General features: G+C 40.8%; 1 protein-coding gene across 1 annotated transcript; it reads left to right on the top strand.

Annotated features, from left to right (window-relative positions):
* Positions 1 to 451: 451 nt before the first annotated feature.
* Positions 452 to 14,508, top strand: LOC110520976 (uncharacterized). The gene is made up of 4 exons (XM_021598423.3): positions 452 to 712; positions 10,475 to 10,643; positions 12,766 to 12,894; positions 13,003 to 14,508. The coding sequence occupies exons 1-4, from the start codon at positions 547 to 549 to the stop codon at positions 13,109 to 13,111; spliced, it is 573 nt and encodes a 190-aa protein (XP_021454098.1). The 5' UTR covers positions 452 to 546; the 3' UTR covers positions 13,112 to 14,508.
* Positions 14,509 to 19,112: the final 4,604 nt, after the last annotated feature.

Genomic DNA, 19,112 nt, shown 5'->3' with positions numbered 1-19,112 from the left:
GCTGGGAATCTGACAACCAATTATTCCCCAGTTCCCTTCCCACTAAAACATCTGCTTTCCTTGTGCTCTGGTGCTGGATTCACCACAGTGCTCTATTCTAATCTCAACCGGCTTGGCCCTGTGACAACACCTTCAGCACACCTTTCGGTATGTGGTCAGAAACAATCCACTCTCAAGGCAGCTCTCTCCTGCTGTATGTTATCAGTAACAGGCAGGCCTGCAGCACATAGCAGAGATGTACACTTAGTGTAGTGTATCGCTACACACACACACACACACACACACACACACACACACACACACACACACACACACACACACACACACACACACACACACACACACACACACACACACACACACACACACACACACACACACACACACACAAGTGTAGGACTGTTGTCCATGTGTGGGACTGTGGGGGAGAGGAGAGGCAGAAGTAGTGACAGAAACTGAATCTGGGGAGGAGGAAGGGAGGGTGTGCTGGTGTCTGAGGTGCTGCTGCTCCAGACCAGTGCCTGGGACTGACTGTAGAACCTCTCCATGCTTCACTTCTCACTGGTCCCTGCTTCTGGAAATATTGTCACTACTATTTTTGAATTTGGATCTGTTTGTACTCACAGCTGTTTGGAACATTGGAACAGAATAATGGATCTCACCACTTTTTACTTCCTGACCACTACTTTGGTTTTGATACTGGAGCATGAAGGTAAAGACCTTTCTCCTACTTTTTTATTTTAGTTATGTTTTATTTAACTAGGCAAGTCAGTTATAAGAACAAATTCTTATTTACAACGATTATTGAGACCGTATGAGAAGCTTGCACGTTTTGTTTTAACTGGCATAAAGTGTGCTTTACTATCCTGCGGGGTATACTTGTTGCACCTGAGCTGTGGTTTAATAGAGATAACATGTAGTAGGTGATTGCGAGCGCTCACGTTGGTCATGCCTTTGAGCAGATGCCTGGGTCAACTCTCAGCTTTGACTGTGTGCTTTTATCCCTGTCTGTTTTGATATGTTATTCAACGGAGCAGTGTGTTAAGTTGATTTAGTGAATCTACTTGGGAACAAAAAAAAGCCTATTTTATATCATTTTTACTACGGTTGTTATGAAGGAGATGTCTGCATCCCCTGCTCAAGAGTCACACTATTCTGTATGAGATTAGAAAGAAATTGTTTGCATAAAAATGACCTCTGACGTAATCGTTGCTGCTGATGCAATGTTGTGAGCTGATCTAATTAGTGTGCTGTTGTCGAATGAGGAGAGTGTTATATATTACAAGTATAAAAACATGGTCCTGCGTGGTTCAGTTGGTAGAGCATAGTGCCTGCAATGCCATGGTTGTGATTTCAATTCACACGGGGTCCCGGTGTGAACATATATGCACTCACTACTGTAAGTCCCTCTGGATCAGAGCATCTGCTTAAAGACGAAAGTGTAAAAATAGGAAAAAACTCCAATGGATGAAATGTACATATACTTGAAACTACAGTATAAGCGAAGCAGCATCCCACTTTAGAATTTTATCATATATGTACATATAAAAGGGAGAAATGTGGAGATTCTGACCACCCAAAGGCCTTATCTATTCTTGAGGCCCGTGTTCTGGACCATAAGAGTTAGATGCCAGCTAATGTAAACCATAGTGTTCTGGATTTGTTTTCCAACCTTGCACTTAAACTTCAAGGACACCTTAACACCTCCACATTCCAGTTGGCAACTCCTTCAATTTCCCTATAGCATTTTCCCAGGTTGTTGCTTTATCAATTTACCTGGTAAGATAAGGTCAAGTAAATTAATAAAATGGCTCACAGATAAACCGTCAATCACAACTTCCACATTTCTCATTACATAACGTTTTACTTGAATCTAACATATCCTCAATAGGACTATGTTCATCAACCAAACAACATTTGATTGTGTGACCTGCTAGTATTGGTCTGCAGGACATTTTAAATGAGTGTGTTTTTGATACATGAAGAATCCTAAACCACTCTGCCGTTGTGGTAGCCAGACATCTGATGCTTATGAATCTGAGGGAAAAGTTCAATCCACCTAGCTACGTTCTCCTTGATCAAAGAAGGACAAAACTGATATGTTTAGGTCCGGACACAAATGAAGGTAAGATGTAACTATCTAGAGATACGTACTCTCTATAGATGTGTACTATTTCTATAGATATCTCGAGATTTGTAATATCAAAAGATACAATGCAACAGGTGTTCACAATGGGGCTGTTGCATTGCATCATGCAGTACTTTTCAGGAATTTGGACAACTCATTCAGCCCAATATAAAAAAATATACTGTTATTCTGGTCTGAATGTTTCTATGTCATGTGTTGCTGACCATGTGTGCTGCACATTCCCTTAGGAACCACAGACCATAAGTCAGTTCTATAACAGAGATCCCCAGGCAACACCCCACCTCAGTGTAGAGGGCTTTAGCTGCAGGAAAATGGATTCAGCTCTGGTGGTGGGCTGAATTGAATAAAATGGCTTACAGATAAGCTATCAATTACAACTTCTACATTTCTCATGACATGAAATTGATTTTTGTTGTTGTTTAATCTAACATATCTCAAATATGAGTACACGTATCAACCAAACAAAATGTTATTGTGACTTGTTATTGGTCTGCAGGACATTCTAGATGAGTGTGTTTTTGATAAACTGCATATTGGTTATCCATGAAGAATCCTAAACCACGTAGTTGTGGCAGCCAGACATCTGATGCTTATTATAAGGGGTTGATAAATAGCCTTTTTTCTTTTCTTTTCTTTTTTAATCTGAGGGAAAAGTTTGAAATATCTAGCTATGTACTCCTCGATCAAATAAGGACAAAAGGTATACATTTAGGTCAGGACACAAACAAAAGTAAGGGTTAGCTATGTAGAGATAAGTACTCTACCTCGATATCTCTAAATCAGAAGATACAATGCAACAAGTGTTCACACTGGGGCTGTTTTTACATCGTGCTTTCGAGGAATTTGGACTAGTCAACAAGCATAATATTACAAATATATTTACTGCTCTTTGGGTCTGAATATTTCTACATTATGTGTTGCTGCTGAAAATTCCCTTCAGAACCATAGAGCATACAGTTTTATAATGGAGACCCCCAGGCAACACCTCACTGGTTTAGAGGGCTTTAGCTGGAGGAAACAGGGATTCAGCTCTGGTGGTGGGATGAGATTTAACCGCACCTCAGTGATCTGAACCAGGAAAAACATGTTCCATTAACGCCAATCCTAATTGTATGGAGAAGGAAACCATGTAGACTATTTATCAAGGTCAAGACTTTATTAAGGCAAATAAAAAAATTACAAATTAAAACACAAATTAAACATGGATTATTATTGTGGATTATTATTATGGATTTTATTAGATAGTTTTTAAGAAGTATCTATGTCCTGTGTTATGGGTGTTGTTAAAGTACACTATGGTTTATTGTTTCTGATATATGATAATAAGAGTTCAACATTGGTTAGTTCAGCAATGTCTGGAATCCATTCAAGCTATTATACACAGCAAAACTGTTGCTTGTGGTAACATGCCACCCATATATTGTATTGTACCATATACAGTGCATTCAGAAAGTATTCATACCCCTTGAATTATTCCACATGTTGTTGTTGACAGTCTTCTACACACAATACCCCATAATGACAAAAAGAAAACTTGTTTTTAGATATGCTTGCACATTTATTGAAAATGAAACACAGATATACAGTTGAAGTCAGAAGTTTACATACACCTTAGCCAAATACATATAAAAACTCAGTTTTTCACAATTCCTGACATTTAATCCTCGTAAAAATTCCCTGTCTTAGGTCAGTTAGGATAACCACTTTATTTTAAGAACGTGAAATGTCTGAATAATAGGAGAGAGAATTATTTATTTCAGCTTTAATTTCTTTCATCACATTCCCAGTGGGTCAGAAGTTTACATTCACTCAATTAACATTTGGTAGCATTGCCTTTAAATTGTTTAACTTGGGTCAAACGTTTCGGGTAGCCTTTCACAAGCTTCCCACAATAAGTTGGGGGAATTTTGGCCCATTCCTCCAGACAGAGCTGGTGTAACTGAGTCAGGTTTGTAGGCCTCCTTGCTTGCACACGCATTTTCAGTTCTGCCCACAAACTTTCTATGGGATTGAGGTCAGGGCTTTGTGTTGGCCACTCCAATACCTTGACTTTGCTGTCCTTAAGCCATTTTGCCACAACTTTGGAAGAATGCTTGGCGTCATTGTCCATTTGGAAGATCCATTTGCAACCAAGCTTTAACTTCCTGACTGATGTCTTGAGATGTTGCTTCAATATAATGGTCATTATGCCCAAACAGTTCTATTTTTGTTTCATCAGACCAGAGGACATTTCTCCAAAAAGTATGATCTTTGTCCCCATGTGCAGTTGCAAACCGTAGTCTGGATTTTTTATGGCGGTTTTGGAGCAGTGGTTTCTTCCTTGCTGAGCGGCCTTTCAGGTTATGTTGATATAGTACTTGTTTTACTGTGGATATAGATAGTTTTGTACCTATTTCCTTCAGCATCTTCACAAGGTCCTTTGCTGTTGTTCTGGGATTGATTTGCACTTTTTGCACCAAAGTGCGTTCATCTCTAGGAGACAGAACGCGTCTCCTTCCTGAGCGGTATGACGGCTGCGTAGTCCCATGGTGTTTATACTTTATACTATTGTTTGTAAAGATGAACGTGGTACCTTCAGGCATTTGGAAATTGTTCCCAAGGATGAACCAGACTTGTGGAGGTCTACAATGTTTTTTCTGAGGTCTTGGCTGATTTCTTTTGATTTTCCCATGATGTCAAGCAAAGAGGCACTACGTTTGAAGGTAGGCCTTGAAATAAATCCACAGGTACACCTCCAATTGACTGAAATGATGTAAATTAGCCTATCAGAAGCTTCTAAAGCCATGACATCATGTTCTGGAATTTTCAAAGCTTTTTAAAGGCACAGTCAACTTAGTGTATGTAAACTTCTGACCAACTGGAATTGTGATACAGTGAATTATAAGTGAAATTATTTGTCTGTAAAAAAAAATGTGGGAAAAATTACTTGTGTCATGCACAAAATAAATGTCCTAACCGATAAATGTCCTAAAACTATAGTTTGTTAACAAGACATTTGTGGAGTGGTTGAAAAACAAGTTTTAATGACTTCCGACTTCAACTGTATTTAATTTAAGTATTTTGTAGAAACATCTTTGGCAGTGATTACAGCTGTCAGTCTTTCTGGTTATGTCTCTAAGAGTTCTCCACACCTGGATTGTGCAACATTTGCTCATTGTTCTTTTCAAAATTCTTCAAGCTCTGTCAAATTGGTTTTTGATCATTGCTAGAGAACCATTTCCAGATCTTGTCATAGATGTTCAAGTAGATTTAAGTCAGAACTGCAACTCGGACACTCAGGAACATTTACTGTCTTCTTGGTAAGCAGCGCCATTGTAGATTTGGCCTTGTGTGTTAGGTTATTGTCCTACTGAAAGGGGAATTCATCTCCCAATGTCTGGTGGAAAGCAGACTGAAGCAGGTTTTCCTCTCGGATTTTGCCTGTGCTTAGCTCCATTCTGTTTATTTTTCATCTTGGAAAATTCCCCAGTCCTTAACGATTACAAGAATACCCATAACATGATGCGGCCACCACTATGCTTGAAAATATGGAGAAAAATACTCAGTCATGTGTTATATTGGATTTTCACAAAAAATAACACTTTATATTCAGACCAACTCTGTCAGCTAGGTTAGTATTGTGGAGTAACTACAATGTTGTTGATCCATCCTCAGTTTTCTCCTATCACAGCCATTAAACTCTGTAACTGTTTTAAAGTCACTATTGACCTTACCTTGGTTTCCTTCCTCTCCAGCAACTGAGTTAGGAAGGACACCTGTATCTTTGTAGTGACTGGGTGTATTGATACACCATCCAAAGTGTAATGAATAACTTCACCATGCTTAAATGGATATTCACTGTCTGCTTTTGTTTATTTTTTTACCCATCTACCAATAGGTGCCCTTCTTTGCGAGGCATTGGAAAACCTCCCTGGTCTTTGTGGTTAAATCTGTGTTTGAAAATCACTGGGACCTTGCAGATAATTGTACGTGTGGGGTACAGAGACTAATGATAGTAGTTATTAAAGACTCATGTTAAATACTAGTGGTGCGCAGGTCAGTGGAATTATGTTTTGACAGGGGGTTCAGGATATATCAATAAGATATGTTTCTGTTTAGAATTGAAGACAGTTTGGTAGGCTGTTTGTTTGTCAACTTGTCTATAAATAGATGCAGTTTCTCTTCAGTCATTATGTTGCCCTAGAAGACTAAATAAACCCTTGCTCACCAATTATGTCATAAGTCGATAGAATGAATGCTTCAATCTAGCTGACATCAGTAAAGTTTTCTCTGTCATCTCTGCTTCTTTCGCGGAGCAAAGATGTTTAGGGACTGGGGAGAAAATGCAACAACAAACCAAAAAACTGGGAAGATTTTGTTTAAAAAATCCAAATGACATCAGTTTTAATGGTTGGAAGGAAATATACTAACTAAAAATGTAATGTGTTGGTCCCATTTTTCATGAGCTGAAATAAAAGATCCCAGAAATTGTCCATACACACAAAAAGCCTTTTTTCTCAAAAAAATTGAACACAAATTTATTTACATCCCTGTTGGTGAGCATTTCTCCTTTGCCAAAATAATCCATCCACCTGAAGATGTGACATATCAAGAAGCTGATTAAACAGGTGCATATTGTGCTGGGGACAATAAAAGGACACTCTAAAATGTGCGGTTTTGTTACACAACACAATGCTACACGTCTCAAGTTTTGAGGGAGCGTGCAATTAGCATTCTGACTGCAGGAATGTCCAACAGAGCTGTTGCCAGAATGTTCATTTCTGTACCATAAGCCGCCTCTAAAGTTGTTTTAGAGAATTTGGTAGTACATCAAACCGGCCTCACAACTGCAGACCACGTGTAACCACACCAGCACAGGACCTCCACATTCGGCTTCTTCACCTGCGGGATCATCTGAAAAGGGGGAGTGGGGCGCTGAGGAGTATTTTTGTCTGTAATAATTACTTTGTCGGGAAAAACTCATTTGGATTGGCTGGGCCTGGATCCACAATGGGTGGACCTGGCTCCCAAGTGGGTGTGCCTATGCCGTCCCAGGCCCACCCAAGGCCGGGCCCCTGCCAAGTCATGTGAAATCCATAGATTAGAGGCTAATGAATTGATTTCATTTGACAGATTTCCTTCTATGTACTGTAACTCAGCAAAATCGTTGAACTTTTTGCATGTTACGTTTATATTTTTGTTCAGTATGGAAAGCTGTGAAAACAACCCAGCATGTTTCTGATCAGATTTCAGTTCTTCTTGGATGCATATTTTATGTGGTTGAAATACAATCAGCTTTTATGATGCTGATAAAGGTAGCACCTTTACAGAAGGTATCTAACTGCTCATTCATGGGGGGGATATTTTCTGAAGGCACTGTACAGGATTACCGGGGATATAATCTGTGGTAGTTCTTAACGTTAGATCCAGAACTAATCTTGTAAAAACAGGGCCAGGGGCTCTGACAGTGTTGCCTCAACATTCTGCTGGAGACCGTTTCTCACTTAATGGGTTGGTATGGATTAAATAGTAATCTCATGGATGACTTTGGCAATCAACTCATGAATCGCTAAAACAATGAACTCTCACTTCTCCAAATAGGTCGCTAAATAAAATGTCATCTCAGGAGGCACGCAAGGTTTGTAGTGTAACATTTCTATAGAAAAATGCCAATACAGTATAATCCATGGTCCAGGCGTCTGTTTGGCGCGGAGTCTGTAAGACCCCAACCTATAATTTCCTTGCTAAAAGTCTAAAGCAAGAAATCCACCATTAAAACAGCTCCCTGATCAAAAGATGATTTACCTTTAGCTATTTGCATCAGTCAAAGCTACTTACATAAATCATTGGACACCTGTATGATCAGAATTTCTGTTGGGGCATTTTCCCTGAGACTTGATGATAAAGAGCTGAAGCGGACCGCTTGGGTGTACAAGGGAAATCTGGTTTCCTTCAAGTGATAAAAAGTCAAACCCAGCCAAATTATCAGAAGCTGCACTCGTGGCTTGCCCCAACAGACGCCTGAATGCACTGCATGAACTTGCAAGGAACATGCAGGGTACAATGCGGTTGGCCACTGATTCATTGGAGTGCTTTAAATCCAAATCCACATGGCATTTGGGATTCTCCACCACATGAGCTTTATAGCACATTTTATTAAACTATTGACCTTTACAGGGTGTAACAGTTTGATAAAATGTACAAAATAAAATATAAAGTGTATAAATATATTAGGATTAGATGGGGGAAACATAAGAACGTAGCTATGTGGAGACAGTGTCACTATCAGAAAAAAATCCCTGTCTATACTGGACATACAGTGGCAACCTAATCTAGACTTCATCTGGGCTATCAGACTGTAATAATACAGTTGAAGTGGGAAGTTTACATACACTTAGATTGGAGTCATTAAAACTCATTTTTCAACCACTCCACAAATTTCTTGTTAACAAACTATAGTTTTGGCAAGTCGGTTAGGACATCTACTTTGTGCATGACACAAGTAATTTTCCCAAAAATTGTTTACAGACAGATTATTTAACTTATAATTCACTATCACAATTCCAGTCGGTCAGAGGTTTATATACACTAAGTTGACTGTGCCTTTATACAGCTTGAAAATTCCAGAAAATGATACCATGGCTTTTTAGAAGCTTCTGATAGGCTAATTGACATAATTTCAGTCAATTGGAGGTGTACCTGTGGATGTATTTCAATGCCTTCCTTCAAACTCAGTGCCTCTTTGCTTGACATCATGGGAAAATCAAAATAAATCAGCCAAGACCTCAGAAAAAACATTGTAGACCTCCATAAGTCTGGGTCATCCTTGGGAGCAATTTCCAAACACCTGAAGGTACCACGTTCATCTGTACAAACAATAGTATGCAAGTATAAACACCATGGGACCACGCAGCCGTCATACGCAGCCGTCAGACGCGTTCTGTCTCCTAGAGATGAACGTACTTTGGTGCGAAAAGTGCAAATCAATCCCAGAACAACAGCAAAGGACATTGTGAAGATGCTGGAGGAAATAGGTACAAAAGTATCTATATTCAGAGTAAAACGAGTCCTATATCGACATAACCTGAAAGGCCGCTCATCAAGGAAGAAACCACTGCTCCAAAACCGCCATAAAAAAGCCGGTTGGCAACTGCACATGGGGACAAAGTTTGTACTTTTTGGAGAAATGTCCTCTGGTCTGATGAAACAAAAATTGAACTATTTGGCCATAATGACCATTGTTATGTTTGGAGGAGAAAGGGGGAGGCATGCAAGCCGAAGAAGACCATACCGACCGTGAAGCACGGGGGTAGCTGGTGCACTTCACAAAATAGAAGGTGTCATGAGGATGGAAAATTATGTGGATATATTGAAGCAACATCTCAAGACATCAGTCAGGAATTTAAAGCTTGGTCACAAATGAATCTTCCAAATGGACAAGCATACTTCCAAAGTTGTGGCAAAATGGCTTAATGACAGCAAAGTCAAGGTATTGGAGTGGCCATCACAAAGCCCTGACCTCAATCCTATAGAACATTTGTGGGCAGAACTGAAAAATGTGTGTGCAAACAAGGAGGCCTACAAACCTGACTCAGTTACACCAGCTCTGTCAGGAGGAGTGGGACAAAATTCAACCAACTTATTGTGGGAAGCGTGTGGAAGGCTGCCTGACACATTAAACAATTTGGCCAGTGGGTCAGAAGTTAAACAATTTAAAGGCAATTCTACCAAATACTAATTGAGTGTATGTAAACCTCTGACCCACTGGGAATGTGATGAAAGAAATAAAAGCTGAAATAAATAATTATCTCTACTATTATTCTGACATTTCACATTCTTCAAATAAAGTGGTGATCCTAACTGACCTAAAACAGGGAATTTTTACTAGGGTTAAATGAAAGGAATTATGAACAACAGAGTTGAAATGTATTTGGCTAAGGTGTATGTAAACTTCTGACTTCAACTATGCGTCTGACTGACATCAAACGTATAACCAGTGATGATCAGTGTCTTTCTGAGGGCTGGATAAAACGCTGTGTGTTGCCAGGTGTAGCCCAGTGGCAGTAAGATGGCCTATAGACTCTGAGAGGGCTGGAGGACACACAATAAGTGAATTGTTTTATAGACTATTGGCCCTTATGAGAAGCACATAATTGGATTGATGTGTCACGATTATAACAGCATCAGCAGTGCCAAATGAGCTACAGTACACACTGTTCTTCAGAAACTAATACAAATGGATTGACCGCAATCTCACAATTCTGTACCCTATGTCCTTGTAAAAGGTTCATTAGCGTGTGTTATATTGATATAATGCTTTATTCATGGGTTTTCTCATTGTCCCAGCATACTCAGACTCCACCTCCATCCCTGGGACTGGTTCAGAGGAGGGCCCCGTGAAGCTGCTTAACCACAGGCCCCATCGGCGGGAGAAGCGTTGTTCCTGTGAGAACCTGAAGGATAAAGAATGTGTGTACTTCTGCCACATCGGCATCGTCTGGGTAAACACTCCTGGGTGAGTCCATCGAGACACTCACACAGGAACATCACACAGCACAACTGGAATTCACCCCCTCATAAACATACCATAGCTAGAAAGATCCTGAAGGCACATCTCTGTGTTGTGAAATCAGAGATACAGCTATACATAGTTTTGGTGGATTGAAAAGGTGGAAATGCGTAACATTTGAATGATAAATTCTCATGCTGTATCAGATTTTTGTATTGCACCATGGTGTGTCGTGACAGCGCAATGAGAAGCCACAGGTTTTTTTTTTTTTTCGTTTCATTATCACATCATGGTGTAAGGAGCTGGATGATTTGTGGTACTCTGTAAATCTCAAAACCACAAAGTGTCAAGGATTTAATTTAAAATAAGAGGCAGCTACTGTTTATCATCAACTCAGAATGTCTCTTAACTCTTTTCTGCTGAAGCTTCTTGTGTAACATAAATAAAGACTTCTATTCACATTTTTCAAAAACACGTAGTGTAACTCTTCAACATTTACTACATGTAACAGTATAACCTTAGACCGTCCCCTCGCGCGAACCAGGGACCCTCTGCACACATCAACAACAGTCACCCTCGAAGCATCGTTACCCATCGCTCCACAAAAGCCCAGGCCCTTGCAGAGCAAGGGGAACCACTACTTCAAGGTCTCAGAGCAAGTGAAGTCACCGATTGAAACGCTATTTAGCACGCACAGCTAACTAAGCTAGCCGTTTCACATCGGTTACATACAGTCAACCTACAATAAGATGGATCTGAACATACTTCCTGACCCAAATATCCCACATCCAATTAGTTGGAGCAGCGGTTAGGGCATCTGTCCTCTTGTTAATTCCTCGTTTCCTCAAAAGAGCTTTCATATGTGTTCTGGAAGTACCAGGTTTCTATAAGTTTGCCACTATGCTGTACTTCCCCATGGTTAGCCAAAAACAGCTACTAAAGACTAAGGCCTATACATTTTAGGTACTGTGCTATGTTTAAACATGGAATCACAGTAGTAGCATGCAATTATGTAATGCCTTGTTGTTGCCATTATCATATCATTGGTAATACCACACATCCGCCTACCAAACATTATTAAAACAAAGGGGTGGATATCGGCAGTTAGGAACTGATATTACATTTCATATTAAAGTTCACAAATAACCATTCATTTCCAAAATTAGCATAGGGTCTTATGAAACTCATGTGTGGTTTCTATTAAATTCTGTTGACTCAAGCGATCTACTTCCAACGCCAACTCTAGCAACTACGACAGGTCATAGTTCCTAAAAATTTGAGGACATTTACTGGCAGTCATAGAGACAGGCATTCACCGTCCAAAAAACTACAACGGGGAGAAAGAGATGAGAAAATAAAGGGTCACCTTTCAACAGCTGCCAAAAACAGAGTATGGAATGCAGATGTGTTGCTGTTGCTGCTCTGACAGACTAACCGACCTACAGACTGACTGACCTACCGACCGACCTACCGACAGATAGATGGGTGCATGTGTGTGAGTGTGTACTTCAGCGTGCAAGGGATGAGTGCATGTGTGTGATGGTGTGTGGAGAACACAGGGAGGAGGTGGCCCTGTTTGATGGGGATGCTTTGAGCCGTGCATGGCATCTGGAATCAGTTGACGGTGTGCATGGTCTTGTTAACATGTTCCAGGCATGAGATGGGCATCGGGCCATAATGGCGGGCAGGCAGACATGCTCTGGTTGGCATCAGGATAAAGGTTAATTCCCAGAGCAATGAAAGAGCAGCTTCAGGAGATATAAATGTGTTATTACAGACTGCCGTCCTCTCTGTGTCCTGTAAGGCAGGTTTAGTACATTATACCCTCGAGGCTCATTAGCCCCCCGTGTTTGCCCAGCTTTTCAGGGTCATGCGGTTGTATACAGTACATGGAATCTGCTTAATTGGTTCTGTAAAAGCATTTTGTGGGTGCCAATAGTGATAGGATATTGAGCTATTATGAGCGCTTCAAGATAAAATTCCAGACATCCTGTGCTGTGCTGTGATAAAATAAAACTAAACACTGAGGTCCCTTTGTAGGTTAAGAAACACACCCATTCAATTCTAAGATATTGTTAATCCTTCCATGTACAAAATGTGCTCATCAATCCCCTAACTCTGTCTCTAGTCAGATAGTGCCATATGGAGTGGGCTCTTTCCCTGTTCGACTGAGGAGAGAGGTGGGACGGTGCTTCTGCGCGGAGAGAAATGACTTGGAGTGTCGTCACTTCTGCTCTGCCTTGCGTACACTCAAAGAGTAAGTGTTCTTGATTCACATTTCAAGTGTGTTAATATCATTGCTATGCCATGTCAAGTGTTGGGAGGAAAGGAGTTTAAATTGTCATTGTTGTCCTAATTTCCATAGAGGTGAAAATGATTTGGTCAAGAGGAAGTTTGCGACAAAGTTTAAGAAGAGACATAAGGCTGGAATCTCGGATGAAAGGAACCAACAAACACTAATTCAAGAAACCTGAAAGGAGAGAATGGACATCACCCTCGTTCCATGTGTCATCCACTTTCATTGGTCTCTTTTACAATACGATGCAAAAGAACATTGTACAATGGTGGCCTGTGTCTGAAATGTATTTATGAAATGATGCCGTAACTTTGCCTTCTTTTGTGAATATTTTTTTTAGGATTTTATTGCTGTACATAAACATTTCCACTTTACAACATACAGTACATACATCATTTTGAAATCAGATATTGTTACATTAATGCAGAAATGATCAGTATTAAGAGAGTAAATGTAAATGTCTTGTATCTCTGTCAAAAGTATCTGTCATTTTAACGTTTTGACCACTTACATCCACTGGACATGTTTTCTGTCATGAAGTTTGAAAGTGAAAGATGTACATGCCGTAGATGCAAAGCAATGCTGTTCGTTGTTCTTCACAGTGAGTTATATGCCAAGCCAGACAGGAAATAAGCTGTGTGATCTAGGACAGGTGGGTTATTGTACGATATAGCCAAAAGTAAAACATGTACAGTTGAAGTCAGAATTTTACAGACATTAGGTTGGTGTCATTAAAACTCATTTTTCAACCACTTTACAAATTTCTAGGATTAAATGTCAGGAATTGTGAAAAACTGAGTTTAAATGTATTTGATTAAGGTGTATGTAAACTTCCGACTTCAACTGTATATTGTTTCATAGATGATTTTATAGCTAATACATGACAACATACCCTAGATCCTTGCGGTTTTATTACACAGTACCTTAGTTGTCACAGTGATCACACTTCCATCAACCCCTTGAGTTTAGATCTGCCTGTGAAATGTTCCCTCTAGGCACAGCCTAAGAGGTGTGTGTGTGTGTGGTATGTACAGCATGCATGCCTTACAATGGAGTAACTCATTGGCTGAACGCCCTAGCCTGTCCAGCATTTATGGAGCAGAAGAAGAGTGGCTGTCATCCAATCATCATCCCTCTCCTTTCCTCTGCTCACCTTACAGTCAGGTCGAGCATTGCTTTGGGGATCAGAGATGGACCTTGTCCTCTCTGTGCTCCCTGCAGACCATTTCTCTGTCAGCCTGAAGAAGCCTGCAGGACCGCTGGATGGAACATGATTACACCCTCAGACCTGTCTAGTCTTCTCCCACAATGCTGTGCTCACAGCTCACAGGAAGATAACTCTGTTCCGATGGATATTGGGCCATGGTGTCTCAATGCATGATTTGTGGCTTTATGCTACTGCAATTTCCTCAACTTTGCTCTCATATTGTTTACAGTGTTGTTTGCAATGTTTTGTTATAGATTACTGCGGTACATCCAACCGTCCCATGAGGATAATCAAGTAGGACAAATTCTACACACAACAGAATTTCTACCTAATATAAAGCAGACGCCTCTCGATTTTCTCTGAATGCACCATGATGATTCCTTTTCTTTTGAACAATTTCTTGGAAAAATAGAGGTATTGCATGAACAAAATTCACACATACTGTACCTTCAGAAAATCAAACAAATGGAGAGGTGGAAACAAATGTCTCCTGTAGACAGTTCCCATCGGGCCATATATTACAGATGGGACTTCAGGGTCAGATATATAGTGTGCCCAGGGAGCTTAAGTGAAACTAGAACTCACATCTGCTTCTTATGAGACCAAAATTGGCCAAAGCTTTTCCAATACGAGATTTCTTGGATATTCCACCGTTATAAATGCAAAGGCATTAATCATTTAAAATGCAACAATTTTAAGTTAATGTTACCTTAACAAAATACAATGCTTTATAAAATCACTTGCATATTATGCTGGCAGTGCCAGGGAGTTGTTTAGCAGGTGATGCCAGTTAAGGATGGACCCTTTTTTCAATTTCTGCCTAAAATGACATGCCCAAATCTAACTGCCTGTTGCTCAGGACCTGAAGCAAGGATATGCTTCAGCTCCTGAGACAGCAGGGGTTCAAACTGTAGAATCCAGTTCCTACATTTTAACATAAAAATAGATTTTATCAAACAAAACAAAGCTACCTTTTATCTCTGGGACCCTCAGGATGACAAATCAGAGCAAGATTACTGAATACATTATTTACCTTCAGAGGTGAATATATCAAACCAGATGCCGTGATAAAATTATTTTGTTGTTGTGCACTCTGCTCAAACAATACCATGGTATTTTTTCACTGTAACAGCTACTGTAAATTGGACAGTGCAGTTAGATTAACAAAAATGTAAGCTTTCTGCCTGTATAAGATCAAATCAAATCAAATCAAATTTATTTATATAGCCCTTCGTACATCAGCTGATATCTCAAAGTGCTGTACAGAAACCCAGCCTAAAACCCCAAACAGCAAGCAATGCAGGTGTAGAAGCACGGTAGCTAGGAAAAACTCCCTAGTTAGGCCAACACCTAGGAAGAAACCTAGAGAGGAACAAGGCTATGTGGGGTGGCCAGTCCTCTTCTGGCTGTGCCGGGTGGAGATTATAACAGAACATGGCCAAGATGTTCAAATGTTCATAAATGACCAGCATGGTCCAATAATAATAAGGCAGAACAGTTGAAACTGGAGCAGCAGCACGGCCAGGTGGACTGGGGACAGCAAGGAGTCATCATGTCAGGTAGTCCTGAGGCGTGGTCCTAGGGCTCAGGTCCTCCGAGAGAGAGAAAGAAAGAGAGAAAGAGAGAATTAGAGAGAGCACACTTAAATTCACACAGGACACCGAATAGGACAGGAGAAGTACTCCAGATATAACAAACTGACCCTAGCCCCCCGACACATAAACTACTGCAGCATAAATACTAGAGGCTGAGACAGGAGGGGTCAGGAGACACTGTGGCCCCGTCCGAGGACACCTCCGGACAGGACCAAACAGGAAGGATATAAGGACATGTCTATGTCCCGGAAAGTTGGCTGTTACTTACAACGTCAATCTAGTCACATTAGCGCACGTTAGCAACAACCATCCCGGTTTAGGGACACCGATCCCATAGAGGTGCTTCAGAGACGAAAGAGAAAGGACTACTCAGGACTTTAAATGCAGGCCTTAGATACAAAAAATACATTATAACGCAGTAATACAATCTATGCGTTGTTTGCTCTATAACCTGTCAATTCATATGCCTTGAGTAAAGCCAGAGTGTCTATCGATGCGGATGACTCAACACTATACATGTCAGCTACTACAGTCACTGAAATTACTGCAACACTTAACAAAGAGCTGCAGTTAGTTTCGGAATGGGTAGCAAGGAATAAGTTAGTCCTAAATATTTCCTAAACTAAATGCATTGTATTTGGATCAAATCATTCACTAAACCCTAAACCTCCACTAGATCTCGTAATGAATAATGTGGAAATTGAGCAAGTTGAGGTGACTAAACTGCTTGGAGTAACCCTGGATAGTAAATTGGTGCGGCTGGCTTCCGTGTTGGATGCACGCTGTGTTAAGAAGCAGTGCGGCTTGGTTGGGTTGTGTATCGGAGGACGCATGACTTTCAACCTTTGTTTCTACCGAGCCCGTACTGGAGTTGTACCGATGAGACAACATAGCAGCTACTAAAAACAATTGGATACCATGAAATTGGGGAGAAAAAGGGGTAAAAAAACAAACAAAAAAAAACATATTGATATAACAGTAGCTAAGATGGGGAGAAGTCTTTACATAATAAAGCGCTGCTCTGCCTTCTTAACAACACTATCAACAAGGCAGGTTTGTCGCACCTAGACTACTGTTCAGTAGTGTGGTCATGTGCCACAAAGAGGGACTTAGAGGGAGAATTGCAGTTGGCTCAGAACAGGGCAGGACAGCTGGCCCTTAAAAGTACATGGAGAGCTAACATTAATGGCATGCATGTCAATCTCTCATGGCTCAAAGTGGAAGAGAGATTGACTTCATCATTACTTGTTTTTCTAAAAGGTGATGACAAACTGAACATACCGAGCTGTCTGTTTAAAATACTTGCGCACAGCTCGGACACCCATGCATACCCCACCACACATGCCACCAGAGGTCTCTTCACAGTCTGCAAGTCCAGAACAGACTTTGGGAGACGCACAGTACTACATAGAGCCATGACTACATGGAACTCTATTCCACATCAGGTAACGGATGCAAGCAGTAGAATCAGATTTTAAAAACTGGTAAAAATACACCTTATGGAGCAACGGGGACTGTGAAAAGACACACAGAAAGGTACAGACAGATTGCCATACCAGGCAGTGATGCTCTCGATGGTGCAGCTGTAATTCTTTTTGAGGATCTGAGGACCCATGCCAAATCTTTTCAGTCTCCTGATGGGGAATAGGCTTTGTCGTGCCCTTTTCATGACTGTCATGGTGTGTTTTGACCATGATAGTTTGTTGGTGATGTGGACACCAAGGAACTTGAAGCTCTCAACCTGCCACACTACAGCCTAGTTGATGAGAATGGGGGCGTGCTCGGTCCTCTATTCCTGTAGTCCACAATCATCTCCTTTGTCTTGATCACGTTGAGGGTGAGGTTGTTATCCTGGCATCACATGGACAGGTCTCTGACCTCCTCCTTATACAGTAGGCTGTCTCATCATTGTCAGGCCTACCACTGTTGTGTCATCGGCAAAATTAATGATGGTGTTCAATTCATGCCATGCAGTCATGAGTGAACAGGGAGCACAGGAAGGGACTGAGCATGCACCCCTAAGGGGTCCCCGTGTTGAGGATCAGTGGGGCAGATGTGTTGTTACCTACACCTTCTTGAGCCTTGTTGGTTAAGCTTTAGCTACCTGCAGATTCATATTCCAGAATTTCATGCATAGTGGCTAGCTATGACAATCCATTTGTACTGTAGCTATAGGTTGGAATTAGGGTGAATTGTTTAGCTAACTAGCTAACTACAGTGCCTTGCGAAAGTATTCGGCCCCCTTGAACTTTGCGACCTTTTGCCACATTTCAGGCTTCAAACATAAAGATATAAAACTGTATTTTTTTGTGAAGAATCAACAACAAGTGGGACACAATCATGAAGTGGAACGACATTTATTGGATATTTCAAACTTTCTTAACAAATCAAAAACTGAAAAATTGGGCGTGCAAAATTATTCAGCCCCTTTACTTTCAGTGCAGCAAACTCTCTCCAGAAGTTCAGTGAGGATCTCTGAATGATCCAATGTTGACCTAAATGACTAATGATGATAAATACAATCCACCTGTGTGTAATCAAGTCTCCGTATAAATGCACCTGCACTGTGATAGTCTCAGAGGTCCGTTAAAAGCGCAGAGAGCATCATGAAGAACAAGGAACACACCAGGCAGGTCCAAGATACTGTTGTGAAGAAGTTTAAAGCCGGATTTGGATACAAAAAGATTTCCCAAGCTTTAAACATCCCAAGGAGCACTGTGCAAGCGATAATATTGAAATGGAAGGAGTATCAGACCACTGCAAATCTACCAAGACCTGGCCGTCCCTCTAAACTTTCAGCTCATACAAGGAGAAGACTGATCAGAGATGCAGCCAAGAGGCCCATGATCACTCTGGATGAACTGCAGAGATCTACAGCTGAGGTGGGAGACTCTGTCCATAGGACAACAATCAGTCGTATATTGCACAAATCTGGCCTTTATGGAAGAGTGGCAAGAAGAAAGCCATTTCTTAAAGATATCCATAAAAAGTGTCGTTTAAAGTTTGCCACAAGCCACCTGGGAGACACACCAAACATGTGGAAGAAGGTGCTCTGGTCAGATGAAACCAAAATTGAACTTTTTGGCAACGATGCAAAACGTTATGTTTGGCGTAAAAGCAACACAGCTGAACACACCATCCCCACTGTCAAACATGGTGGTGGCAGCATCATGGTTTGGGCCTGCTTTTCTTCAGCAGGGACAGGGAAGATGGTTAAAATTGATGGGAAGATGGATGGAGCCAAATACAGGACCATTCTGGAAGAAAACCTGATGGAGTCTGCAAAAGACCTGAGACTGGGACGGAGATTTGTCTTCCAACAAGACAATGATCCAAAACATAAAGCAAAATCTACAATGGAATGGTTCAAAAATAAA

The sequence above is a fragment of the Oncorhynchus mykiss genome, chromosome 4 (genome assembly GCF_057628025.1).
Source record: "Oncorhynchus mykiss isolate SJ-2025 chromosome 4, ASM5762802v1, whole genome shotgun sequence".
NCBI classification, from domain to species: domain Eukaryota; kingdom Metazoa; phylum Chordata; class Actinopteri; order Salmoniformes; family Salmonidae; genus Oncorhynchus; species Oncorhynchus mykiss.
This window is presented reverse-complemented; position numbering and strand designations above follow the sequence as displayed.

What these genes read in the sequence shown, in the direction of transcription:
- LOC110520976 (XM_021598423.3), top strand. Translation starts at nt 547, where the DNA reads ATGCTTCACTTCTCACTGGTCCCTGCTTCTGGAAATATTGTCACTACT. An exon ending in TTTGATACTGGAGCATGAAG is followed by an intron (nt 713 to 10,474) that starts GTAAAGACCTTT and finishes TCATTGTCCCAG; the next exon opens with CATACTCAGACTCCACCTCC. An exon ending in GCCTTGCGTACACTCAAAGA is followed by an intron (nt 12,895 to 13,002) that starts GTAAGTGTTCTT and finishes TAATTTCCATAG; the next exon opens with AGGTGAAAATGATTTGGTCA.